At 43.8% G+C, this 27,502-nt stretch overlaps 1 protein-coding gene across 1 annotated transcript in view; it reads left to right on the forward strand.

Moving 5' to 3' along the window:
• Window positions 1-27,502, forward strand: part of Pde11a (phosphodiesterase 11A) — a 223,530-nt gene that overhangs the window by 68,823 nt on the left and 127,205 nt on the right. The window contains exons 6-7 of the mRNA XM_051167077.1: window positions 186-253; window positions 1,285-1,377. Coding sequence (XP_051023034.1) covers window positions 186-253; window positions 1,285-1,377 — 161 coding nt within the window. The remainder of the gene's footprint in view (window positions 1-185; window positions 254-1,284; window positions 1,378-27,502) is intronic.

The following is a 27,502-nucleotide window of genomic DNA, read 5'->3' on the forward strand; positions in this document are numbered from 1 at the left end:
GTGATTTATGTAAAACTGTGTGTATATATATTCTAATATACTTGTCAACAGTATCACACTTCCAGTGTATAGGAGTTTAAACTCAGTATGTTAAGTCACTCACGGAATCAGCTATGGCATGCTCTAGCACAGTGACACAATGCCCAGCACTGGCAGTGACCGCTGTCCTCACCTTCCCTCCGCAGGGGTCGCGCAAGTGCTGAACAGACTTGATGGGAAACCATTTGATGATGCAGACCAGCGGCTTTTTGAGGTGAGCAAATAAACGTGTAAAGCAAGGTCCAGAACTGAATCACTGACAGCTTCGTCACCCACATGCGTTAGGATAAACATTGACCGTTTTAATATAGGTAAATGGCATACCAGAACTGAGAGGACAGTTTAAAGACTATATAAATGCATTGGCAAGATTTGATTGTGTTTTCACTCATTGGCTTAGCTTGTGACTTTTGATCATGATATCTTAGTTTTTTTGGAGAATTACCCCCACGTCAGCCCAGTGTCACCATCCTTGTCATGTTCACACATGTTCAGTCATGAAACCCTTAGCCAGCCCTTTAGTCCAGAAGGTTCTGTTTCCCTCCACCTCCAGCTTTGATGTGCTTTTTCACAGTCTGTGCCAGAATCCAACTCCCTCAAAGCAATCTATCCTTTTTTTTTTTTTTTTTTTTTCCTTATTGCATCTTTTTTAGAAGCTAGTGTTAAATCAGTATGGTTGCCCTTGCCTTGTGGTTTCTTTTTTTTTTTTTTTGGTTTTTCGAGACAGGGTTTCTCTATGTAGCCTTGGCTATCCTGGACCCGCTTTGTAGGCCAGGCTGGCCTCGAACTCACAGCGATCCACCTGCCTCTGCCTCCCGAGTGCTGGGATTATAGGCGTGCGCCACCACGCCCGGCTGTGGTTTCTCTTACTTTGGCTTCTTAGCCAAAATATTCATAGCCTTGTTATTGAAAGGGGCTGCTTTTAAATGAAATAGAATAATAGAGTCAGTCTACTGCTCAAATAAAGTAAGACCGCATTTAAACACATTCTGTTTTTTCAAATGTATGAAGTTATTTCTTCACGATGTCATTAAAGTAATGATTTTTTTCTCATGTGCAGTGTGAGCTATAAAGCCCTTACATGACAATAGTAATTAAGAATTTTAATGCACATTTCCCCCAGGCCCACCTCTGAGCCCAATAAAATTATATTTTCGGAACTGTCTCTGGTGACTGCCTGCTTTCGTATTAGATTTGGGCTGTGAGTTATTACAGTTTTTAATTAAAAGGCTTTCTGTGTCCTAGGCTTTTGTCATCTTTTGTGGCCTTGGTATCAACAACACAATTATGTACGACCAAGTGAAGAAGTCCTGGGCCAAGCAGTCTGTGGCTCTTGATGTAAGTATCCAATCAGCAGCCTGTGCTGAAAGGCCTTGACTTATGATGTGGAAGTCTCTCCTGTTTATGGGCCTTGATTTTCAAATCTTGAAGACTCTCCTCTGAGTCTTAATTATGTTATAGTCTTGGGTTAAACTGGGTAACAAATGTCTCCAATGAGCAAGTGAAAACGATTGTCAGGACTTAAAATAGATCATGAACATGTGTGTGTTCACCAGGTTCAGTAACAGTGGGCCTCCATGTGCCTGTGAGTACACACACACACACACACACACACACACACACACACACACACACACGCACACACATGCACACACACCTACACCCCACATAGAATTGTGCCTATACACATGCAGCGTGTGTGTACAGCACACACACTAACACCATCACCACTACAGCAGGAAGGTCTGTGTGCCAAATTGTTTCCATATTGTGACTCAGTCGTGAGAATTAGGTGAGCTGATAGCCGTGAAGGCTTCAATGAGCGGTCAGCAACAGTAATCACTACGCTGTTATGTACCATAGTGTGTTCAGTACTGAGATGCAGTTGGGAGACAGAACAGAGGACGTTTAGTTTGAAACAACAAATGTTGAGTGTGTTTCCTTCCTCTCACTCTCATCAGACTCCATCTCTCCAGTCACACCACCCAATGTGTTTTACTCCTTGCAGCTATTTACAAACAAACAAACAACAAACCAACAAGGGCAACATGGAGCATTCCATGTATGGAGACCCAGCTGGATCTCATCACGCTGTGAAATCATTAACACAGAGAGAACACAAGCCTGCGTTGTGTTCCCTGCGTTCTCGCTCCTCCCCGCCTCCTAATGCATCTTCTTCCTGTTAAGTGACTGGGTCGCAGTGTGGATGGCCAGCTGTGCCAGATCAGAGAGCCATACGGCCATCCTTTCCTAAATCCCTCAGCTTTGAGGCCAGTCCCTGGGCGCAGTCTCCGAACATGAAGGCTAGCATGTGGTCCCAGTGAGCACCTCATGCAGGTGCCACTCACGTTACTTTCTGCCCTTAAACACAAGTTACGCTGTTCCGGTTGAGCACATTAGGACCATCTCACCTTTTCAAGAAGTTGACTTTCTGTTGTTGATTCATTTGTTCTGTGCCCTTCTGCCATGCCAGTAAAAAGCAGCCTTCCCTGTTATGGCCTGGCGTTGCCACCTTGGTGTCCCTCTAACCTTTGGCCAACCTTCAAGTCACTGGGAGCCAAGTCTTGGTCATTGTAACTGGGTGGCCCCACCCTATGCCCTGGCTAAGGATCCACTGCAAGACTTCGTATTTAGTACTTACAAAGACCAAATATGGTCTGTTGAGAGGTACTAAAGTGAAACTCAGAGGTGGCATCTTCATTTACTATGATGTATTAACTTCTGAGTGAACATACATTAAATCTCTGCACTTATAAAAATACAGTGAATATGAGCAGATGCAAAATTTTTGTAAATATTTTATTCAAATGTGCATGTATGTTATATTTTATAAGAAACTTAGTTCCATAAAGGATCTGAGATACTTATAATACTATAAATGTTCTAGCAAAAATATTAAATAGTAAAATAATAATAACAACCAAGAGATAGAGAGAAAGCCAGAAGGGGCAAATCCAAGCATAGGGTTTATTCTTATGGTCTCAATCCTCCTGTCTTAGGGCCTTGGCTAGCCCTTTCTTGTTTTTCCATTGGAGTCAAGGAAAGATTTCCCACCCAGCCTGGCCAGACTCCTTTTCTCTCTCTCTTCTCTCTCTCTCCTCTCTCTCTCTCTCTCTCTCTCTTCTCCTCTCTCTCCTCTCTCTCTCTCTCTTCTCTCTCTCTCTCTCTCTCTCTCTCATATTCCATTTGGTCTTGATTCTACTTGAATTTTCCAAAGATGGCAGTCTTTAAGTGTAGTTCTTTTATTCCATTACCTCTTATTTTTCATTAGGAACAAAATGATAGAAAGGAAGCCATGCCTATAAGCTTGCCTTCTAGAAGCACGCGTGGCTCTGGGCATTGGCAGCTCATTGGAGTGTATCTCTCCTGGAATCAGGAGAATCCAGGGAGACAGCACAGCCCTGTTCTGTTTTTTAAGCATCCTTTCCCCAAGGGAAAAGATAAAATAAAATACTGTATCTCTAAAAGTAAGTGTTTTTCCAGTCAGTCCTTATAAGTGAGGTTGGCACTACCTTCCTTCCTTCCTTCTTCTCTTCTTCCTTTTTTAACAGACTGCATGGCTTTAACCTACTCCACTCTCCCCCAAAAGGGACTGATTTACATGCATCTATTTAATGCTAGCTATTAGTTGCCAGCTTTTAAGTTGTTTTGATTTATAACATATCAAATTATACACATTCACATATATGTGCATACATATTTAAATATATTTCTTTATGTATTATTTCGTTCCGCTGATCTGGAAAAAAAAGTCTTCCCAGACTTCCTTGCTTAAAGGATACCTGGAATATCTTTTTCGCTTTGCACTAGTGGACTGATGGCCTCAGCCAAGCCGAAAGCAGGATGGGTGGAAGATAGTGCTCATGTTTGCACACGTCTGGTTCTAATTTGGATTGAGTCCTGATTGCATAGCTGTTGACCCTGGGCATTCCATTCATGCTCTTACTTCCATCATGTGGTAAATGAGCATAAGCAAGTATTTAACACTTAGGTAAAATTACACAGGGACAATGTTTAGAGGCAGAACTCAGTTACAGCAGGCTCTCTCTCTCCAGCTGGCTCCACGTCTGTGCGTTCAACCGTAGGTGGGAAAGACCCCAGAAAAATTAGATCTGTGGGAAAACACATTAAAGACTTCTGCCCTTTGCCATTTTCTCCTCAACAACACAGACCCACAACTGTCTACTAGCATTTGCACTACGTCACCTAGGGTAAGCGATGTAGAGATGACTCAGACTCTGAGGTTACGGAGCATATACACAAGTTCTGAGCCATTTTAGAGCCCGAACTGCAGTATCTGAGGGCTCGGGCTGAGGGAGAGAGTCATGGAACCGCACGCGAAGCTGTGGAAGAGATGGGTCTTAGCAAAAGTTAGCTTTTTGTACTGACCGGGGGTGTGTTAGTGTCTTTGATCTCTGTTGAATTCTGTCTACTCACCCTCAGGTTAATTTAACACTGTGCTGACTGGGGGGCCAAAACTCCTTGGCTGTTTAGTGAAGTAGACCACTTCCTGCTTCAAATTTGAGTCCAAAATAGATTAGCCTTTCCTCATTCTTTGACTCTGCAAACTACATTGCTGTGCAGTCTGAAATCATTATAGTGCATGCTAGCACCATTGCTGTACAACCTGGCACCACTGCAGTGTGCCCTGGCACCATTGCTGTACTACCTGGCACCATTGTGGTGTGCCCTGGCACCATTGCTGTGCAACCTGGCACCATTGCAGTGCACCATGGCACCATTGCAGTATACCCTGGCACCATTGCAGTGCACTATGGCACCATTGCAGTATACCCTGGCACCATTGCAGTGCACCATGGCACCATTGCAGTATACCCTGGCACCATTACAGTGTACCCTGGCACCATTGCAGTATACCCTGGCACCATTGCGGTATACCCTGGCACCATTGCAATGTACTCTGGCACCATTGCAGTATACCCTGGCACCATTGCAGAACAACCTGCCGCCATTGCAGTGTGCCCTGGCACCATTGCAGTATATCTTGGCACCACTGCAGTTTACCTTGGCACCATTGCTGATGTGGCTATTTCAGACCACTTCTACTTCCTCCAGGCATGCCCAGTGTTGGTCACCTGTGTTACCATGTATGCTTCTGCAGGTACAGGACCTAGAAATTACAACTACACATCCTAGGGTGAGACAACCAGAGAAAACTTGGCATAGAAGGGAGTCTCTTCCCATTGTCACATGCTGGTAACTTCAGCTCACTTCAGTCACAATCCACCAAAGGTGGAAGCTACAAGTACAAACTACATATCTTCTGTTTTTCTGGCCTCTAAAAATGGAATGACTAATATAATACCTAGATTTCATTTAACAATTGAATTATTAATCCAATTATTTTGGTGACTGCTTTTCTGAATTTCTCATAATTTAGTTATAAAATTTATTGTTAAAATTCTTTTACCTAGATCTGTAATATTAACCCTGCACAGCTCCTAAATGCCCTGAAAGCAGAATGACGGAACAAAGACAGACATTTACAATCATTTTTAACAAATTTGCTTTTACAATCTTGATTTCCATTCTGCGCAAGCAGCCGAAAAAACTCGAGGAAAGCTGCGTTTCCTTAGGTGCAGATTTTCCCAGAGGTGGGTCCTGAGAACAAAGGGGGAACTGCCTAAAGGTCAGAATGCGGAGGAGGCACAGTAGGCGTGTAGGTGCGGGATATGATGTGCGCATTTTGAGCATCGAGAATTGTTCTTCGGGGCGTCCTTCGTGGTTATTGCAGATGCAGCCTTACCTAACCCAGATGAGAATCCTTGCAGGAAACATAAGTCGGGGTGGTAAGGGATGCCTCATGCAGCTTTATGATCAGAGCGAGGAGAGGAATGGGGGTCAAAGGGAGAGTGAAGAGAAGGTGCGCGCCATTTATTCCGCTTCCCCAAAGCCTCTCCATCTATTTCCTCTTTTCCAATTTTCACAGCAACCATCCTACTTAAGGGCTTCATTACCTCTTGGCTGGGCAATTGCAATCCCCTTCTACTTGTTCCTCCTAAAACATAGTTTAGATTGCATCACTCAGCCCTACTCAGAGACCTTAAATTACTCCCGTATTACCTATCAAAATACAAATGGCCTGGCCTCTGGGGCCCTTGGAAATCTCCCACCAAACTACTTTCCTCCCCTTGGCTCTCATTTCTCTTCTCAGAGAATTTTATGCTACTTACCCACTCAAATACTTCATAGTCCACAAATCAGCCACCTGCTTGTCTGCTGTCTGATCCTTAATGTCCCCTCAACTTTCATGATTCTCTGTTCCAAGTATGCCTCCCCACTCGGGACTGCCCCGTGATTCGGAGCTTCATTTGAACATACTCCAGAAAACTCCTACTTTTGTAGCTGTCTCTCTTTTGTCCTGTGCTATGCCTGTGTCTTCTCCTCTGTCTGAACATGTATACCCCGAAGTCTGTGCTTATGTTTGAATCCACCACCCCAGGGTTTTTTGTTTGTTTGTTTGTTTGTTTGTTTCTTATGTAATTGGTACTCAGTAAAAATGCATTGAATAAATGAATGCACTTGTACTGCCTCCCACTGCAGTCTTTTAGAACAAGAGTCCAAAAGGGGAAAACTCTGACCCTTTTAAGGCTGATGACAAAGGAAAGGGGGGCCATTGTTAGTAGAAATCTTGGTGCCCACAGACTGGCAGAGCACCTCTCCTGTGTTCTCCACACCATGAACAGAGCTGGTTTTGTGAAGAAGGGAAGAGGGACTGGTGGTGAAGAGCTCTCCAGACTTAGCATCCCATGGGAGGCCTCCCTCCACTAGAGTTAAGGAGCCAACCAGTTCCAAGGCTTTCAATGGTTCCTGTTGTTGTACAGCCCTCACCGCCGCCGTCTGTCTGCCCAGCCTGACACTGTGTCCACAGCACCCTAGCTCAGCTCCCTGTCACCCATGGCAACCAGCACTTCCCTTGGTCTGTGACTCTGACTTTGCTAGGGAGCTCATGCACATAGAGTCACGTGTGTCCCCTTTTGATTAGTTTCATTAATTCACAGCCGATGCTGTTTTAGCTGCTGAGGATTCAGAGGTGGAGAGACAAATACTGTGTACTATACTCTTGTAGAAAACAGCAGTAGGCAAACAGCATACCGTGAAAGCTTCATGGTAAGGTGCCTTAAAGCAAACAGCAGGGTGTTTAGTAAAGAGTGGAAAACCAGAGAGTTAGTCCTGTGCATTCTGAAGAGGTCCATGTTAGCTTTTGTCACGGGGACAAAACATCTAAGGAAAACAGCTTAATGAAGGAAAGCTTTGCCTCCGCTCACGGTCTCAGACATTTCTCTGCAGAGTCTCTTGGCTGTCACTTTTCACCTGGGATGAGGCAGAATATTGCCACCACAGACCTGTGGTACAGAAAGCGGCTCTCCTCATGTGAGTCCAGGAGCCAAGGAGGGAGAGGAGAAGAACGGAGTCCCAGTATCCCCTTCAATGTCCTGGGGACCCACTGCTCGGGCCACATTCCTCTCTCCTACACCAATAGTGCCACCACTAGAACATTTAACCCATAAACCTTTGGGGGATGTTACAGCTCCAGGCTATTGCACGTTTCCTTGGCGCAAGGAACAGTCTCGGCCTGTTTTCCTTCTTTCCTCATTTTGTGAGGTCTTTGCTTCTGTTGCAGTGCGGTTGTTTTTTGTTGTTGTTGTTTTGTTGTTGTTTTGTTGTTTTGTGGATCTTTGAAGGAAGCATAAGATTGCTGGGAGGTAATGGCCCATGCCTGAGGTAAGTATCAGGGTACATTCTCGTGGTTTTCAAGACAAGAATGTGGACTAACTCCAAACCTTTTGTGTGTCCTGAGGCCTCTCCCAGTCCACTGATGATCTGGAAACACCTTAGTCACATACACAAAAAGGAGAGCGGGCTGATGTGCTCAGTTCCGGCCGATCCAGTGTGTCCCGCTGCACTGATGTGGTGTCCTTCCCTCAGTCAGGGCACACCAAGTTCTAGATCACTTTCACATAGAGCTGTGTCTACATGGCTGGTTGCGTGGTTCCCCTAGAGCTTGCACAGGTCATGGCACACAGGCTGCACGCAGGAAGTATTTTCTGAATGAATCAAGTACAAGAAAGTGCAGGCAACGATTATAACCATAAAGCACAGGACGAATTCTCCTCCCAACACTCACTGCGGGGATATTGATAGTAATGGTTACTCACAGTGTCTCCTGTCCCCACCCTCATTCAGGGCTTTAAGTGCAATGACCCTCCCCCACCCCACACCCAGAGGAAAGCTAATTCCTCAGAAGCTGCTCAGGTGCCATTCAGTAGACAGGGAATGCAGAAGGGAAGCATTTTCTTTTGTTGTTTGTTTGTTTGTTTTGCTTTGTTTTCTGAGACAGGGTTTCTTTGTGTAATCTTGGCTGTCCTGGACTTGCTTTGTAGACTGGGCTGGCCTCGAAGTCACAGCGATCCACCTGCCTCTGCCTCCTAAGTGCTGGCATTAAAGGCGAGGCATTAAAGATCAGCACAGATGCCTGCTCTAGAAGAGCCCACTGAGAACAGAGTAGGAACAGCGGCATCATGTGGCTGCTTGGTGAACAGCTCTTTCCTGTTTTTTTGTTTTTGTTTTTTGTTTTTAATTTATTCAGATACAACTCATTGTTATCCCATCACTTGTATCCTTCCACCCCTCCCTCCCTCCCGCTTTCACTCTATTCCCCAGTCTCTATGACCGAGGGGGACCTCCTCCTCCGCTATATGGTCATAGGCTATCAAGTCTCATCTTGGTAGCCTGCTTATTCTTTCTTTGAGTGCCACCAGGCCTCCTCACCAAGGGAAGGTGGTCAAATATGGGGCACCAGAGTTCCTGTCAGAGTCAGTCCCCGCTCTCCACAAACTGTGGAGAATGTCCTGTCCATTGGGTAGATCAGAGTAGGGGTTTGATGTTTACTATTGTATTGTCCTTGATTAGTGCAATAGTTTGAGCAGACCCCCTGGGCCCAGATCCACCCATCACAATGTTCTTCTTGTAGGTTTCTAGGACCCTGTGGGTCCTTCTAGTTTCACATCTCCTATATTTCTCTTACCTAGAGTCTCAGTAGGATGTCCTCACATCTATCCCAATCTCCTGGTAAGTGAAGACTTTTGTGGGACGTGCCTTTTGGGCTGGTGCCCAATTATAAGTGAGTATATACCATGTGAGCCTTTCTGCTTCTGGGTAACTCACTCATTATGATCATTTCTAGTCCCATCCATTTGTCCACAAATTTCAGGATTTCTTTGTTTTTAACAGCTGAGTAGTATTCCATAGTGTAAATGTACCGCAGTTTCTTTATCTATTCTTCAACTGAGGGACACTTAGGCTGTTTTCATGTTCTGGCTATTATGAATAAGGCTGCTATGAACATGGTTGAGCATATGTCCCTGTTGTGTGCTGGAGCATTTTCTGGGTATATTCCAAGGAGTGGAATAGCTGGGTCTTGAGGAAGCCCTATTCCCATTTTTCTGAGAAAGCACCAGATAGATTTCCAAAGTGGTTGTACCCATTTGCATTCCCACCAGCAATGAAGGAGTGTTCCTTTCTCCACATCTTCGCCAGCATGTGGTGTCATTTGAATTTTTGATCTTAGCCACTCTCTTTTCTGTCTTGAGGCAGTGGAAAACTAGGTTTTTACCACTGTTTTCCCCAATATCATTCCATCTGTCCAAGAACTGGCAGAATTTCTCAGATTTTAGACTCAGTTTTAGAAATGGTTTCTATGTTTTCACTTAAGTGTGCTGGAAAGTAGAAGACCGGTATCAACATCCAGCCAGATACTGTTTTTTTGTTTTTGTTTTTGTTTTAAGTAAACTTTATTCTTAGGACATTTTTGATTGTATTTTATTTTAAAGATTTATTCTTAATTATGTGTCTCTGGGTATGTGCAGTGGGTACAGGTGACCACAGAGGACAGAAGATGGCGTTGCATCCCCTGGAGCTGGAGTTACAGGTGGTTGCAAGCTGCCTGGCATGGGTGCTAGGGACCGAACTTAGGTTCTGAAAGAGCAGCAAGTACCTTTAGAAGGAGCCATCTCTCCAGCTCCTTAGACTTCAGAAAGTAATTTGTTTTTACTAATTGTTTGAGAATGTCATGGCGTATATAGACCAGTTTCATGTTTATAGGGAACTTAGAGAGACGGTGTAGACCCCCCCTCTATGCTCTGTACCCCGCCTCCCCTATTTTAACATCTTACATTAGCACAGCGTGTTTGCTGTAGTTATTAACTGGCTCTGCTACACTATTTACTAGAGCCCTACTTTATCCACTTTTCCTTACTCTACCAAATACCTTTCCTGTTCAGGGTCCCCTCCAAGATTCCTTGTTGCCTTTAGACATCACACTTCTGTTGGCTGTCCACGGTTCCTTTAAAAACAAAACAAAACAAAAAACTGTTGTTGTTGTTGTTGTTGTATTTTTCTTAAGGAGACGTAAGTGATTTTATTATTTCTTTCTGAGAACTTCTAAGAACTTCACATGTGAGTACTGTGTCTGTATCTCTCCATTAAACCCTCTCTTGACCCTCAAATTCAATATAACCCCTTTATGTTACACACACACACACAAGCACATGCACAACCACACACAAAATATAACCTACTGAGTCCATTTAGCTTTGTTTGTACTTTGCTTGGAGTGCTATTGGCTAGGCATTTTGTACGTCTCTTCTCTATTGTGACTTGCCTCTGTTTTCCCATGGTTGATTCTGGATGTTGGTGAGGACAGCCACAGATGACATAAGCTGGTTTCATCACAGCAGATCCAGTGTGATGTGCCATCAGAATGACTTGTCACTATTCTTGACCTTGAGCCCTGGCTGGGGTAGAATATGTTAGGTCTCCCAACCTGCTGCTCTGGTCAAATCAAGCTGCTCTGATTTCCCCTTTCTTTGCACAGAACTCTCTCTGCAAAGCCAGCCCTAAGAGTGGAGCCTTATGTTCCATTTCCTTGATGAGCAACTATCTACACAAGTTACTTAGTATTTATTCTCCGTACAATCTTATTAGTTCCCTTATCTATTTCTCCTGTTTATTTTATACTTTGGGCTATAATCCATTCTTTATTTATCAGATACTGTCTTATATAAGAGCCTAGTAAGTAATTTCTTAACAATAAAAAGGATTTATGGGTGATGGAAGATGACCCAGTCACCAAATCATTGCATAGAAACACAAGAACCCAAGTATGATCCATAGAAACCAGGGTTCAAGTGTGAGCTTGCAATTCCAGCACTAAAAACGTAGAGATAGGCTGATCTTGTAACTCACTGTCCAGCCTAATTGGCCAACCCAGGTGTTTGAGGAACAACACCCAGGGTTGACCTGTGGCCTCCACAGGTCCTGCACATACACATGTACCCATGTACATGCATGTGTACACACACACACACACACACACACACACACACACACAGAGAGAGAGAATTTACAGATGTTGGAAATGAATAGCTGCTGCATTTCTAATAATCCTGCCATACTTTATGTATCTCTCAAATACTTTAACGAGCTCTATGAGGTTTGTGTGGCATAACTATCGATGTAACTGTCTTAGTCACTGCTCTATTGCTGTGAAGATACCATGACCAAGGCAACTCTTATAAAAGAAAGCATTTAACTAGGCGCTGGCTCACAGTTCAGAAGATCATCATCATCATCATAGTGGGGAGCACGGAGGCAGGTATATCAGGCATCCTCATCTGCAGGCAAAGAGTGTGAGCCTAGACCTAGCATGGGCTGTGAAACCTCAAAGCCCACCCGGGTGACACACTTCCTCTCACAAGGCCACACCTCCTAATCCTTCTAATCTTTTCAAATAGTGCCACCCTCTGGTGACTAAGCCCTCAAACAGATGAGCCCATGAGTGCCATTCTTACCCAAACCACCATAGCAATGCGGTGAATTTGAGTAAAATACACCTACTGTATACTAAAAAACTTAATCGTTCCCAAAACATACTGGATACCATGTAAATGGCATGAGCCACAGTGTTATGCTTCACATAATCCAAGTCTACAAGAAGACAGAGGAAAGGAATGCATGATTGCTGTGCTGCCTGCCAAGTCTAGGACAGCTGTAGGTACCACATATATGAGAAGCATCGGACTCAAAGAGCTTTATCTTAATTGATTTGCAGAGAAGGTAGCTGCCAAGTGAGAGGTAGCGAGCTTGACAATTTCGAAAGGCAATTCTCAGGAATGCTCCAGGGAGAAGGAAAGCTGCAGGAGAAAGGACGGAGGGCTGGGGTGGCAAGCTGTCCAGGGCAGCTGCACAGCAGAGCAGAAGCAAACATAAGGCTATAGAGGGGAGGGTGGGCCACAGAAGATGAAGGGACTTGAGCTTGACCCCAAGAGGAATGAAAAATGATTGAAGAGTCTTCGGCAGAAGGGGAATGTGGTTCGTGTGACACTTCAGAAGGATCATTCTGCCGTCTTTAGAGATTAATGTCAGGTCTTTATAAACACAACTGTGTGTCTAACAAGAAGTTGACAGTGTTTTCACTTTATTTCCTGCTGAACAACATTTGGTGGTTTTCCCAAATCAAATCCATCTTTATAGGATTTTTCAGCACTGCTGTAGACTAATGAATGTGCCTCAGGACTGTGGACCGAGTTTCCAAACACAGCAGATGTTTGGAGTGGTGAAACATGGTCTCCATGGAAACCTCAGGAAGTAACTATTACTTGGATGCATGTGTTCTGGCTTGTTTGGAATATTTCCCTTTGGTGGTTTATGTTTCCACTACTTCAGTTCTGTGGTGTGATGTTTTGGGGGCTTAAGAAAGGGTTTTAGTGATTGGATGTCTTTACGCCCAGCACTGTGTAAAATGCCATACATAGAACCTTTACAGGACACATGGAGAAGTCAGCAAGACTCCCACCTGACCCATGACCAGATGGAGGTTGAGCAGGTTCCCGAAACCTGCAGAGATGGGTTTGTAGCTTGCATTATTCAGCTGGATGCAGCTCTGGATTCAAACTCAGGTCTGGGTTTCATGTATTCATCTGGCATACAGAGAGTTGTCTGGGGACTGCCTCTTCAGCTGCAGGGCTGCACTCATCCCAGGACCACGATGGCCGTGAAGGAAGTGAGATGAGAAACATCTTGACAGTCCTGCCTTGCACAGCAAGGAGCACATTCTGGGTAGGATGCTGATGAGGACAGTGACTAAGGATACTGAGAAGTCCCATTGATTAAGAAACTTAAGGCAAATGACCCACACACACAAACACACACCACTTGGAAATGTACTCTCTGCCTCTTCCTGAACTTCCTTGCAAACCAGTTGCTTATCAGCAAGGGACTATTTTTGGTGAGCTCAATGTTTTGGGGTTTACAATGCAGAGTCTAGAACTAAGCCAGGTTCTCCTGCTCCTCCAGCAGCTCAGACCTGAATGCGGTCCTGTCTAAACATAATTTGGAGTCTTAAATGAGCTGAGACAGGGCGGGAAAGAAACAGCCTCTGTGGCAGAGCAGCCCTGCCTTGCAGGCTTGCCTCGCCATCACCAGCTTGCGAAGGCTGAGTTTGCTCATCCAAGTAGGAAACTGGCATTCACTTTGGGAACCATGTGAAGAATCCTGGTAGTGTTTATACCGAGGTAGAAAAGGCGGGTGCTTTCCAAAGGTGGGCAACCATAAGAGGATTGAAGCAGGTGAGACCATTCAGAAAAGACTGGCACAGCCTGTCTCCCTCCTTCTAGCCCCTCACATCACAGGAGGTTGCACATAAGTCTGAGCTGTGTGGTTTATACCTTACACACTGTCCCCAAACTGTGTGTCTTAAAATCATGAGACAAAATAAGCCCTTCTTCCTTTAAGATGCTGCAGCTGATTAGAGTAACAAAAAACAATTGGCACCCAGGGCCTTGTGTTAAATAGCTAACAGTAATAATTAAATAGCTTTGAGCTATAGTCTGTAGGGGCTGCCTGTGAGTATTTTGTCTCATGATCCCTATGGACTTCTTGAAAATCTGAGATGAGAATGTATATTCCTCATTCACTTGTCCACAAAACTCCTTGATACTACCTTTAACCTCTGCCCCATTGGGGAGAAGAAAAGCTTGGCATTTTGACACCTAAAAATATATGTCGTAAGGTATCCTGAAAACAAGGTCCTGGAGAGGCTCCTACTGACTTCTCAATCTGGACAGCCCTTAGGTTAGATATTCTGGTAAGTTCTGTAGCAGCCAAGCCCAAGTAGGTGACCTTCACCTCAACTACTACTCTATTCTTGGGAGGAAAGAAAATAGTGGTAGCTCAGGACTTCGGTCTAGGGCAATGTCCATCTCTGTTCCAGCCCATGCCCCGTCCTGTATGCTACCAAGTGATGAGCAAATATAAGTTCCCAATGCCTCTACTTTAATGCATTTGTTTCAAGTGTAGCCATTAGGAAGCAATTCTTTATTAACCATACAGATAGGTTTGACCCCATTAGATCCAACCACAAAACAAAAGAGAGAAAGACGAGAGAGAAGAGAGAGAGAGGAAGAGAGAAGAGAGCGAGAGAGAGAGAGAGAGGGAGAGAGAGAGAGAGAGGAGAGAGAGAGAGGAGAGGAGGAGAGAGGAGAGGGGAGAGGAGATGAGGCGAGGAGAGGGAGAGAGAGAGAGAGAGAGAGAGAGAGCATTGACAAATAGCAAATGTTTCTTTTGGGCTATGGCAGACAAGAGATCATATCCTGATTGGGTCCACCTCCTCCGACTCTGCAGCTGACATCAGCCCTGACCTGTGCAGAGATTGAGGAGGAGGTTTCATCATTGCTTCGCATAGGAGGGAAATGGAGACAGACCTGACTGAGGAAATGATCCCTGTCTACAGTTGTACTAACTAAAAGTCACATTACAGTGCTTTCCAAAAGCGGCGTGCTCTTCTCCAATCTTCTCTCACTCCCTCTTCCTTTCTCTGTCTCACTGGCCTCTTCATTTGTCCCCGAGGAAGCTAGGCACGTGCCTGTCACAGGACCTTTGCACTTGCACTCCCACACTCTCCCCGGATAGCCACACGTCCTTCCTGTAACACCTACACACACACATGAAGTTTCCGACACTTTCCCAAGTCACACGACTGGCAGGGAACCAGGTCTTCAATACCCAAGGCTTTGGGAGAATGTTTCATATTCAACCTAAAATGGCCAATCTATCCTCTCTTTGCCCCTTTTACTCTGGAGCAGCGAATCTCCACCTGTTGGTCGAGACCCTTCTGAGGACTGAGTGATCCCTTCACAGGGCTCACCTAAGACCATCAGAAAACGCAGATGTTTTGATTATGATTCATAACAGTAGCAAAAGTACAGTTATGAGGTAGCAACAAAAATAATCGTATAATTGGGGGTCACCCCAACATGAGGACTTGTATGTGTTAGGAAGGCTGAGACCCACTGGCCTAGAGGGATGTCCCAGTAGGTCCACATAAACACCCGTGTTCCATGGTGCTCTTCTGTAAGCAGTGTGTCTCTCTAAAATGATAAACCACTCCAGTAACCCTTTTGATTATGAAAAAAAAAAAGCTCTATGGGTGATACATATAAAAAATATAAGTACATACTCAATACTTGGTTATTCAGAAATATGGTATTAAATGAAATTAGGCGAATTAATTTCAGATAAATAAATTTTAGGTTTGGAAAACCTTGGTGCATGTTATTTTAGAAACAGCAATAATCAATCCAAGTTTGCTCAATTAGTCCAAAAGAATGCTGTGTTCTCTGCTCCTCATAACAAACAAGCAAGCAAGGAGTTCATTAGAAAAGCATTCGTGAGACATTAATACATTTAATAACTTTCATGATTAAGAAAAACAACCTCGCTTTAAAACAGAACCTAAGAAGTACTAGAGTGGGAATGGAACACTTATTTTAAAACACGTATAAATTGTAATGCAATATGCATGTGTAGAGCACTGCGTTGAATCACACCATCAATCACAAAGGCCTCTTTAATTTCAATGTTCATGGTTGAGATCCTCTGTGACAGACGAGTAGGAACTTGGAAAAATAGAAAAACCATTACCACGTGAAACTTTTTCCAAAGAAAATGGCCGCCTCTTTCATCCCAATGACATTTAAATGACTGAATTGAATAGACGTTTCCTGACAGTTATGTAACAAAATAAGCCAATACTTACCCATCCTATCACACGAGCATTGGAATGTGATAATCAATACACTAGTATCTAATAATCAAATGTCATATGCACCATATATGTTAAGTGTAAACAATAGCTGCTATACACACACTATAAATCACTTGGATATCTTATCCACCAAACACAATCTTTATTTTAAAAAAAGTAATCAGTAATAAATACATCAAATAAACCACAAAATCCATATAGTAGAATTTATGTACTGGGGTCATTTTCTCTGGTTTTAGACACAATCCCTCCCACAATTCTAAATTGCTCTTCATTTTTCCTACCCTCCATGGTAACCCTTCTGTCTCACCAGCAAGTGGTTCTGATCCCTCTTTTTTTCAGGGCCCCTGGTAGGATGACTTTTCCTCCATGACTGGAGCGGAAGGGACTTGTAACTTGCTCTTTGTAGTGGTTTGTATAATAATGGCCCCATGGGTTCATATGTTCGAATGCTTAGTCACCAGACAGTGGCATTATTTTAAAAGATTAAGAGGTGTGGCCTTGTCAGAAGAAGTATGTCACTTGGGTGGCCTTTGAGGTTTCAAAAGCCCATGCCGAGCTCAGTGTCTCTTGCTGCCTGCGGATCCAGAAGTAGCCCTCAGCTCCTCTCCAGCACATCCCTGCATGCCGCCATGCTCCACAGCACAATGATGACTGTAATTGGAAAGGGAAGGTGTCTCCTCCCTTTTATTCATGAAACTGTACCTTGAGCTAAGAAATTGGCTCATAAGGCTCTAAGGCTGGTGAGTAAGGGTAATGAAGCCAGAGGCCAGGTTATTCTGTTTCCCAATGCTGCCGTCCTACGTGGTGATGATTAGGAAAACAAAGCTTGCTAACTGGAAGGAAATGGCCTGCTTTGATTTTTTTTTTTTTTTTTTTTTTTTGCTGGTAATTCATTAGAGAATTATTCTACCTAAACACAATTAAGTGCTACTTCTGACCCCATCGTTGACAAGGAGACAATGAACTCATATTACAAGTCAATGGCAACTCAAAGATCAAGTCTGATACCTCTGCTCAGAAATACAGTGAGGTCACTCGCATGGCTGCACGTTTGGAGTAGCGCGTCAATCAGATTGCTTTTGTAACTCAAGGGGCTTTATAGGAATAGTCACCGAAAAAGATTCCACAGTGTTTTGTTTTGTTTTTATTTTTAATCTCCATTTTCAATAGAGTTAGGAAAGGAAAGGAAATCCAGATACAAAAAAAAGTATAGTTATTAAAATAACTAAAGAAGCATTTACAGCCCTCATGAATGAAGCCATTCAGATCATCCTGGGGCCTGGAGAAGATGTAGTCAACATTTGTCTTTTTCTTGCCTGTTCATAGTCTGACATTCAATCTGTTGCCTCTGGTAGAGCAAATTGAGGCCATTTTAACATAGAAAATGCATAAGCGCTTTAACCAGTAGTTTTCAAAGAATTTTCCCCAAAACTAGAAGCATCAGTTTTATCTGGGAACTTGTTAGACATGTAAGTTCTCAGGCCCCACTCAGAGCAACTGAATCAGGGACTATCTGGTATATTCTAGAGCTTGTGACCCACTGAGCAATGAGTAAGTTAAGGCGCACAGGGAAGCTTGTAAAATATAACAAAGTGAGGAAACCAGAGGCCCTGGAATTCCATGGGAATATTTCAATGGGAAAACCCTTGACAAGCTGTCTTGGAACATAGACAGTATCTACTCTCTTACAATCTATAAGAGAATAGAGATTATAATCTATAACAGAATAGAGATTATAATCTCTAAGAGAATAGACACTGACCACATCCATCAGTCAGAGGATGTTAGAAACGGTTCTTTATGAGAAATGTAGGGAGTTTTGTGATTTTACATTCAAAATGTAAGGATCAAGGAGAAAAGGAAAATGAGATTACATTGGAGAGAAGCCAGAAATGTAAAGAGGGGCTAAGTGCATGGATTAATGGCCAGTGAGCTGCCCCATAGGTGAAGAGTCAGTGGGATCCTGCTGTGGAACTAACTAGTCTATTAATATTAATTAAAGTTTGTTATTAATATAGTGGCAATTATTCTTTAGCCTACTGTTTTATAAATAAAAGACACAGAAACCTCTTAGACTTTTGATAAGCCCTCATGCACTGGTGCTGGGCAGATATTAACCCTCTAAGCTTCCTTGTTGTCTATTTCCCATTCAAAAACCCCATTAAATACTTGCACATGTTCGACTTGGGCTCTTCCTGATTCATCAGGCCAGTCCTCAGAGTAAGCTGCTGTTGGCTTCATGTTCCTGGTTCACACTAACCCATGGCAACCTGGTCCCTTCTTCCTCCTTCCTCTCTCTTCCTCATGGTCCTTCTCCAACGCCATGCCTGGGAACCTGAACTCTGCCTGCCTCTCTTTTGCTCAGCCAGGCTGTGAGCAATTTTATTAGCCAATCAGGGATAACTGGGGAGGGAAGTTACACAGTATCACTTGATGTACAGGACAATGTGCTCATCTGGGGTAACCAGTACTTGGGGGCCAGAAATTAGCATAAGAATACATAGCAACAGACCAACCTCCAACAGATATCCCCTGGGTGGAAGGGTTGTGGAAATGCCCCATGGGTAGAAAGGTTGTTGAGATACAGCATGAATGGGAGGTGAGTTAGATACCCCATGGGTGGGAGGGTGGGGGACACCCCATGGGTGGGAGGGTGGAAGACACCCCATGAGTGGAAGGGTGGGGGACACCCTGAGGGTAGAAGGGCAAGGGACACTCCATGGGTGGGAGGGTGGGGGACACCCCATGGTGGAAGGGTGGGGGACACCCCATGTGTGGAAGAGTGGGGGACACCCCATGGTGGAAGGGTGGGGGACACCCCATGTGTGGAAGGGTGGGGGACACCCCATGTGTGGAAGGGTCAGTGTTTGGAGGCTGGTGTAGCTGATATCCTATTTGCACATATTTGCTTCTTTGTTTGGATGAAACTCAATTCATCTTTCCAATAAAACCGCATCAAGTGGTGAGGGTAAAGACTGAGAAGGCATGGAAGAAAGAAAAGTGAGAGAGGAGAGGAAGGGAGGGAGGGAAGGAGGGAAGAAGAAGAGAGAAAAAAAAGAAGCCTTTATATTTGCTGATCTTACACGTGCTTGATGTGGGTGGCTCTGTGGAGCCCGAGGAGAGGCCTGGACTTCCCACTCAGGAGGCTGGTTATATAAGACAGAATATGAAAGATCTTAAAGGCGAGGGTGAGACTTGAACAGGGCAAACGTTTCCACACGTTTTCATAGAGGCTTTGCATCTCTGTGTTTTAAGGTTTAAGGCCAACCTCACCTAGATTTTTAAATTTTTAATTCATTATAATTTATTCAGATCACATCCTGATTGTTATCCCCTCCCTTGTATAAAGACACCCAATGCCAGAAGTTTAACCCAGTTCTGTTTCTTTATGCCACTTTAATCACTAACCAAAACTTTATGCATCTAAGCATATAAAAGTGTTATTTGCCCATAATCTTAGAGGTCAAGTCTTCTAGGGAGCTAGGATGAGTAGATCACTGCATTATCCCTACAGTACCAGCAAGGGGGTCAGGAGTGATAGGCTGCGGTTCCATTTCAAGATGGCTTCCTCACTCACACATTTGTAGGGCTTTGTGGGGCTTTGGACTTCTCTCTCTCTCTCTCTCTCTCTCTCTCTCTCTCTCTCTCTCTCTTCTCTCTCTTCTCTCTCCCACCCCACCCCCCACACTTGGTGCTTCAACCTCTAGGTTTCTCCGTGTGACTGGAGTTCTCCCACAGGGTGAATGGATTTCCTACACTGTGGTTCATGGCTATCAGAGGGACCATTTCAAGAACCAGAAAATGAAAGCTTCTAGATCTCATGTACTGGGCCCAGGACAACTTTCAGTGCAGCACTGTGTATATGGCAGTATTAGTAAAGCCATCACAACCTTTTTCCTGAATGAAGAAAGAGGCACAGAGGCCCTGCCTTTGACAGGTAGCCTTCCTAATCTGCCGCATGAAATACGCTGGTTGAAGCTGCAGCGTTGTCACTGGTGGGAAGCGTACGGGTGCTGGTGTTTAGTGACTTGGGGACAAACAGAGAGCACCAGTTATGCATAAACCCATGGGTACTAATCAGGGATCCATTTTCAGGGCTTATTTTAAAACTCAGATAGAGCCAGGCGCAGTAGCGCACACCTGTAATCCCAGCACTCAGGGAGGCAGAGGCAGGCGGATCTCTGTGAGTTCGAGTCCAGCCTGGCCTACAATGCAAGTCCAAGACAGCCAGGGATACACAGAGAAACCCTGTCTCAAAAAAAAACAAAACAAAACAAACAAAACTTAGATTGAGATTTGGAGTGTAGTCTTTAATATTGCATTTTTAATCTAGGTAATGAAAGGTTAGCTAAATTAAATCTTGAGTTTGCTTCCTACAACAGTGAGCCATCAAGTAAGTTGAAGGCCCCACATGAAATGTGTTCACTGTGTATTAGTTACTTCTCTGTTGCTGTAATAAATACCACAACCAAGCAATTTACGGAAGAGAATTTTTATCCTGGTTACTGTTCTAGAAGAGCAGAGTCTATGATGGCAAATGGAGGCAGCATAACGAGCAGTGGGCACGGTGGCAGCAACTGGAAGCTGAGAGCTCACACTGTGAATGGCCAGCAGAAGTGGAGAGAGCTAATTGGGAATGACTTGAGGCATTTAATCTCAAAGCCACCCCCAGTGACCCACTTCCTGCAGCAAGGCTGTACCTCCCAAACCTTCCTAAACCACAGCATCTACTGAGGACCAGGAATCTAAATCCCTAAGACCGTGTTGGGCAACTCTCATTCAAACCACCAGAACCAGGATGTCAAACAAGATGCCCAACACGCTTACCACAGAGAGGTAGTTATAGAAGGTGCATGATAAATATGTGTTGCTATGAGCTTCACGTGTGACCCTTCTCCCCAGGGCTAAAAGCAGCTGATCCCAAAGTCACCTACATATTAGATAAACATTTTGCTTATTATCCCAGATTAAGCAGATATATTTTATTGTACTTTAAGTTTTTAAAAGTTCAAACTCCACTGGGCATGGTGATGCAACGCCTTAATAATCCCAGCACTTGGGAGGCAGAGGCAGGTGGATCTCTGTGAGTTCGAGGCCAGCCTGGTCTACAAAGTGAGTCCAGGACAGCCAGGGCTGTTACAACAGAGAAATCCTGCCTTAAGGGGGAAAAAGTTCAACTCCATAGATAAAAAAAAAAAAAAAAAAAAAAGACAAACATTTGGAAAGTAGTAACCAAATGGAAACAGATCACTCTCAATGTGGCCGTCCAGTCACCATGTTTTAAATGCTGTCATCAACTTGGTTTTAAAGAAATCTAGGGGTATGGATTTTCGCACAGCTACATAACACGTCTGCCAGGTCATTCCAAGTAAGTCGGCTTCTCTCCAGCAACATTGTCACCTAGAGGATCACTGGTGATGGCAAACTTTTTTATTTCGGAGGTCCTCAATAGAAATTATTTGGGATTTTGCTCCAAATCAGCTTAGCAAAAAATCAGAATCCTTTCCATTTCATCTGTCACCAAGAGCTATTTTGCCACCAGAGCCAACAACTTATCAGTAAATAGTCATGTAGCCCCTTTCCGAGGGACACAGTCAGTCCGGGTCCTCATGGGGCCTTCGTTCCTCCACTCTGTGAGGCGGTTCTTCACATTAGCACTCTGCAGTAGTTTGTTTTTCATTTCAGGAGCAAATGGCTGGCTACCCAATTAACATTGAAAACAGCTGGGACAAGGGCTCTGCCCTCCGCCATGTTAGGTTCCTGGAAGCGTTTGGCTTACAACTTGAACGTCATGCTGGCAGAGGGCAAACCTTGGCACATTCGTCCAGTTTTGTAGCTCCTCCGTTCACTGCACTTCTCTTGAAGTAGAATTAATTGTCCTTTTTCCTGCTGTGCAAACTCGACACAAAAAGCATGACTGTTTTCTTCTGCCTTCCTTGGGCCTGATAATGGCTTTATCTTGCCTTTTTTGTTTTGCTAGGAGCTAGTTCAATCCAAAAGTTAATTATAAGTGGCAGGAGTTTGCCAATAGTGATTTATTTGGGAAACTGTAAAGAATGCGCAAGTCAGAGCTCATCAACAAACCGAGTCACTAGTTTCAACGTCAAAATGCTTTGTAAATTAACAGTGCCACAAAAGATAAATCCATCTGGGATAGAAAATTTCCTTGTGAAAGTTTAATGTTAGCTCAAGCGTCCCAGGGTTCAGCTGTTTACTTTCCTATGTAAGCTTTATACAGATTTTATTTAGCTGTCAAAAAAATTAACTACTGTGTATATTATGGCCAACCCCTTACAACCTATCAACATTTCTCACAGAGGAAGACAGTGTAGAGATTACTATTACATTTTGCAATTTTTTTTCTTCCAAACTATTAAGACAAATTTAATGAACCTTTTTAACCTGATCAAACATATTATTGTCCAAAATGTGTGCCACACCTCGATCCTTGCCATGCAGTAAGAAGCTTGGGAAACTCTGTAGATTATAAAATTAATATAGGGCTGGTGAGATGGCTCAGAGGTTAAGGGCACTGTCTGCGCTTCCAGAGGTCCTGAGTTCAATTCCCAGCAACCACATGGTGGCTTATAACCATCTATAATGAGATCTGGTGCCCTCTTCTCACATGCAGGCACACATGCAAGTAGAACACTGTATACATAATAAATAAATAAATGCATATTAAAAAATAAAATAAAATTAATATAGCTTGGTAATATAGAAGGATCCTTTAGCTTAAAAATAATAGTTACAGTGTGTATTTTTTATGTTTTGTTAAATTCCGTTTCTAAACTACAGGAATTCGCTTGGTTTTTAGTCATCAAGCTATACTGTATAATTTTATTCATGTATAAAAGAAGGTTGATTTTTATTATTTATTTATTTATTTATTTATTTTTTTTGGAGATTGGCTGGCCTTGAAGTAATCAGAAATTACTTCTGTTCCTTTCCTGCAATTTTGCTGCAGATGTTAGGTTAATGAGGTTATGTAGTTCTTTTCATTTTTGAGGACTGTGGTAATATAACAAAATACCACAGTCTGGATGGCTCTAACACTGGAAATTAATTCCATATTTCTTAATTTTTAAGGTCAAGTTCAAGATACTGGTGGTTTGGTCTCTTCTGTGACCTTTCCATTTGACTTACTGATGGTTATCTTCTCAGCACATGGCCATTCCTGACTCTATGTGCTGTCTGTGTCCCATGTCCTAAGGCCCTTTTCTTCCTTCCTTCCTTCCTTCCTTCCTTCCTTCCTCTCTTTGTTGCAGAGACAGGTCTTTAATAGTAACAGAAAATTCCTAGTTCAAAGATTAACTTTATATATGTATATAATATATATTATATATACACTAATAATATATGAATATGTGTACATATATATATATATATATATATATATATATATATATATATATATATATATATATTACTTCTCTCATCCTCAAAGTCTATGAATGTGTGAGCCCATTGCTATTTCTCTGGGTTTTACAATGTGTTTTCAAGTGTCCCTTCTGAGGATTCAAATGTGCTTAACTTTTATTGGAATTAATTTTATTAAAACCATTTCTCATTGCAAAGTGTCAGTGAATGGGAGTAGTGGCTAGAACGTGAGCTTCTGTTCTTCAACCAGCAGCTTGTTGCTAAAGAATCAGCTGTTAGCAGCGTCGACACTGTCTCCTCCATTCCTCAGTATCAGCTTTTCAGATGAGCTAGCTGCCCTCTGGTGTCTTGCCTTACCCTTTGTCGTTGTTAATCCTAACAGCTCAATGAATCCTAAACATATAGAAGAGGAGTTACATAGAGCATACAGCCTTCTTGGGGAGCTATTTCTGGAGAGAATAACCTGAGATGTTGACTTTTGGATGTGGGACAGATGTTTGCCTCCGTTTATTGCAAACTTTTAACCTCCTCTGCGGTATCCCCAATATGTTGTCTGTCTCATCTGAGTAAGCCTGTCCCACTCTGAAGGCTTCGTGATCTTTCTTCTATGCAAAGGTTCCTTCCTTCCTTCCTTCCTTCATTTCTTTCTTTCTTTCTGTCTTTCTTTTTCTTTTCTCCCCGCCCCCCCATTGTTTTTTTAAGACAGGGTTTCTCTGTGTAGGCTTGGCTGTCCTGGACTAGCATTGTAAACCAGACTGGCCTTGAACTCACAGAGATCCTGGAATTAAAAAGGTGCTGGAATTAAAGGTGGGCACCACCACCGCCTGGCAAAGGTCCTTTTCTTATAAGCAGACGGCTCCCATCTGACAGGGTGCACTCACGTGACCTCATTTTACCGTAACTACCCACTTACATATCCCGTCTCCAAATATGGTCACGTTCTGAGGCCTAGGGATTCCGGGTGCGAACTTGGCGGAATGAAAGACACAATCCAGCTCATAGCAGAAGCACTGTGGAAAATATTCCAGACTCCAAGCATTTGGTAAACATCCAAATTAAACATTCTGAAGGCAATGTCGCTGGGGGATGTGGGGATGGGTGAAAGGGGAAAAAAAAAGCGCGTGTCTTGGAATATAGCTCAGCATTGTCTGTAGGTTTGTTTTTACTCTTGTTGACTCGAGTCAGGAGAAAGTGGGCTTACCGTGTGACACAGGGTAGTAGGTAGATTTCAGCTTTAGATCAGTGGTGAATCACTGTAGTATTTCTCAAGTTGTGTAAGCATTTATTGCTGCTCTGGAGTACAGTTTTAACCAGTCATCTCTGTATTTACCTACTCTGGTACTCTTACCCGCACTGCTTAGTTTATGGTCATACGTGGTATCTATTGTTAATTCCCTTAAGGACACAGGCCCAACTCAACCTGCTGATAAAGGAAGCCAGGGGGCATATGGGAGACAGAGATTCTTCTCTTTCAAAAGGACCTTCTATTTTATATGTCAACATATCAAATATACTAAGTGGCAGTTAACTTTGAAGCATACTCCTGATAGCAGGTGATACGCGCTGGTGACCAAAACTGATACTAATCTTTGATTTCACGGTCTTGTCAATGGGCTTTTTGCCTCCATGCTGTGGCTCATCTCCTAACCTTCGCTGCTGGTCAAATCTCACACTGCCTCTTCCTCCCTCCCTTCTTACACTTGCGAGGACTGTGCAGATGCACTAAATGCACAGAATCGCTTATCAATATAAATTCCTTGTTGGCTCTGATTCCTTAATGACTCTACTTTATTAGGGATTTATTAAAAGCATGTACCTCCCTTACAACCCAACTACTCTAAATAGGAGGGAAAGGAGATTAGGGAGAACAAGAATGAAACCTTCTGGGTATCAGTTCCATGGGGCAATTCCCCTGGCGTAATTCTCAGGAGTCCAGCAGACTGGAAGCTGCACCTTCCGTCTCCACCAAGCTTGCTGCAGCTGTCAAATCCTCCAACTCCCCTTGCCATGGCCCGGAACCTCCGATTTCTCTCACAGGTTCCCCAATGTGCCCTCTCTCTCTCTCTCTCTCTCTCTATCTATCTATCTATCTATCTATCTATCTCTCCCCCCCCCCCCCCCCCCGCCTGTCTCTCCCTCCCTCCCTCCCTCCTCCCAGCTTCCTCCTCCTAATCAATGATCCTTTTGGCAATACAATACCCCGCCCCACCGCTGGCCCCTTTCTTCTTTTGTCTTTTCTCTTCCTCTGAGTCTATCTCTGATCTTTATCAGTTTGTAGAGATAAAGTCTCAGTGGGCTCAAGCATCCCGAGACTGTCTTCACCTTGGGCCCTGACTAAGGCAAGGTTACATTCTCCTCACAATTCTCTCTGTGGACAACTTCGATTTTCTACCTAATAACACACACACCCAGACGCCAGGGATGTCTTGTACGCTGGGCATGAATGTCTTGAGAGTTGGAGTTGTAGAGTGTTATTCTGTCTAGTATGTGTGGAAAAACCAACACGTGTGTTGAGGCATGTTAAGAAGTCTGAGCCGCCAGTGAGTCAGCCAAGCAGAAACTCACAACGGTGGTTATTGCAAATGTGAGTGTGCAAAGACAGGTTTACACTAAACTCAGAAGTTGCCAGCACAGACACATCGTCGAAAGCTGGGGTGGGGGGATGTAGTATCATTAAAACAGACAACAGCCCTGGAAAACTACTGTGTTTCAAGTGAGCGAGGAAAGCCAAGAAAGAAGGCAACAGAAGGACCAGAGAAATAGGATGAAAACCCAATCAATGTGCGGCCAGGAAAGCCCAGCGAAGGGCCTTAAAGAACGGAGGAAGGTGTGGTCCTCTGGGTCCGGTACCACCACACAGAGAATCTGAGCATCTGTCAGAGGATTTGTTAATAAAATGTTGGTAGTTCAAGTCCGGGTTCCAGTGCAGTGGGGAGGGTAGCAGTGAGCTCAGTGAAGGTGGAGCAGTGGCCATGGTCACAGGTGATGAAGCTGCAGATGAAGATGCTTTAAAGCAGCGAGGCAGGGCTGGAGAGATGGCTCAGTGCATCCAGGCCCTCGCTGCCAAACCTCATAACATGAATTTGCGACCCAAGACTCAAATTATGGAAAGGGAGAACCGACTCCCACAAGTAGTTCCCTGACCAACACATACATCACACACACACACACACACACACACACACACACACACACACACACACACTTAAAGTCTAAAGAGGATTTAAATAGCGAGTCTGCCATTTTGGTCACAGTTTTTATAATAAGAAGCTAGGAGCATAGCCAGATCAGTGCTGTATATCAACCTCTGGTCAGAATGTCACACATGAAAGGGTTGAGAAGTCACTAGCTCCTGCTGCTCTGGCCTTTGTATGTAGCAAACATAGAAAGTCAACTGGAGAAATAAATCGCCTTGCCCTTCCTAGATGCCTCTGAGTGCTGCTTTGGCAGCACATGAAAAGCTGCAGTGATACGGAGATGGACAAGGCTGATTCCCCAACTCACGGAGTGTTCCGTGTTCGTATACCTAACACGTGCAAGGCCTGGGCTCAGCCCATGGCATTTGTCTTAGTTATTTTCTATTGCTGTGAGGAGACACCATGACCAAGGCAACTTAGAGAAAAAAAAGTGTATAGAGGTTGATAGCTCCTGAGGGTTAGAATCCATAATCATCATGGTGGGTAAGATGGCAGCAGGCAGGCAGGTGCTGAAGCTGGCGCTGAGAGCTCACATCTCACACACAGACACAAGGCCCAGAGAAAGTGCTAACTGGGAATGGCTTGGGCTTTTGAAACTCAAAGCCCACCACCCCCTGTGCCATACCTCCTAATCCCTCCTAACCAGCCCACCAACTGGGTACCAAACAAACATATGAGCCTATGGGGGCCACTTTCATTTAAACCAACACAGCGCTGGGGGGAAAAAAAAAGAATCCTACTGAATGAATTCTACAAA

Source organism: Acomys russatus, chromosome 24 (assembly GCF_903995435.1).
Source record: "Acomys russatus chromosome 24, mAcoRus1.1, whole genome shotgun sequence".
Classification (NCBI taxonomy): Eukaryota; Metazoa; Chordata; class Mammalia; order Rodentia; family Muridae; genus Acomys; species Acomys russatus.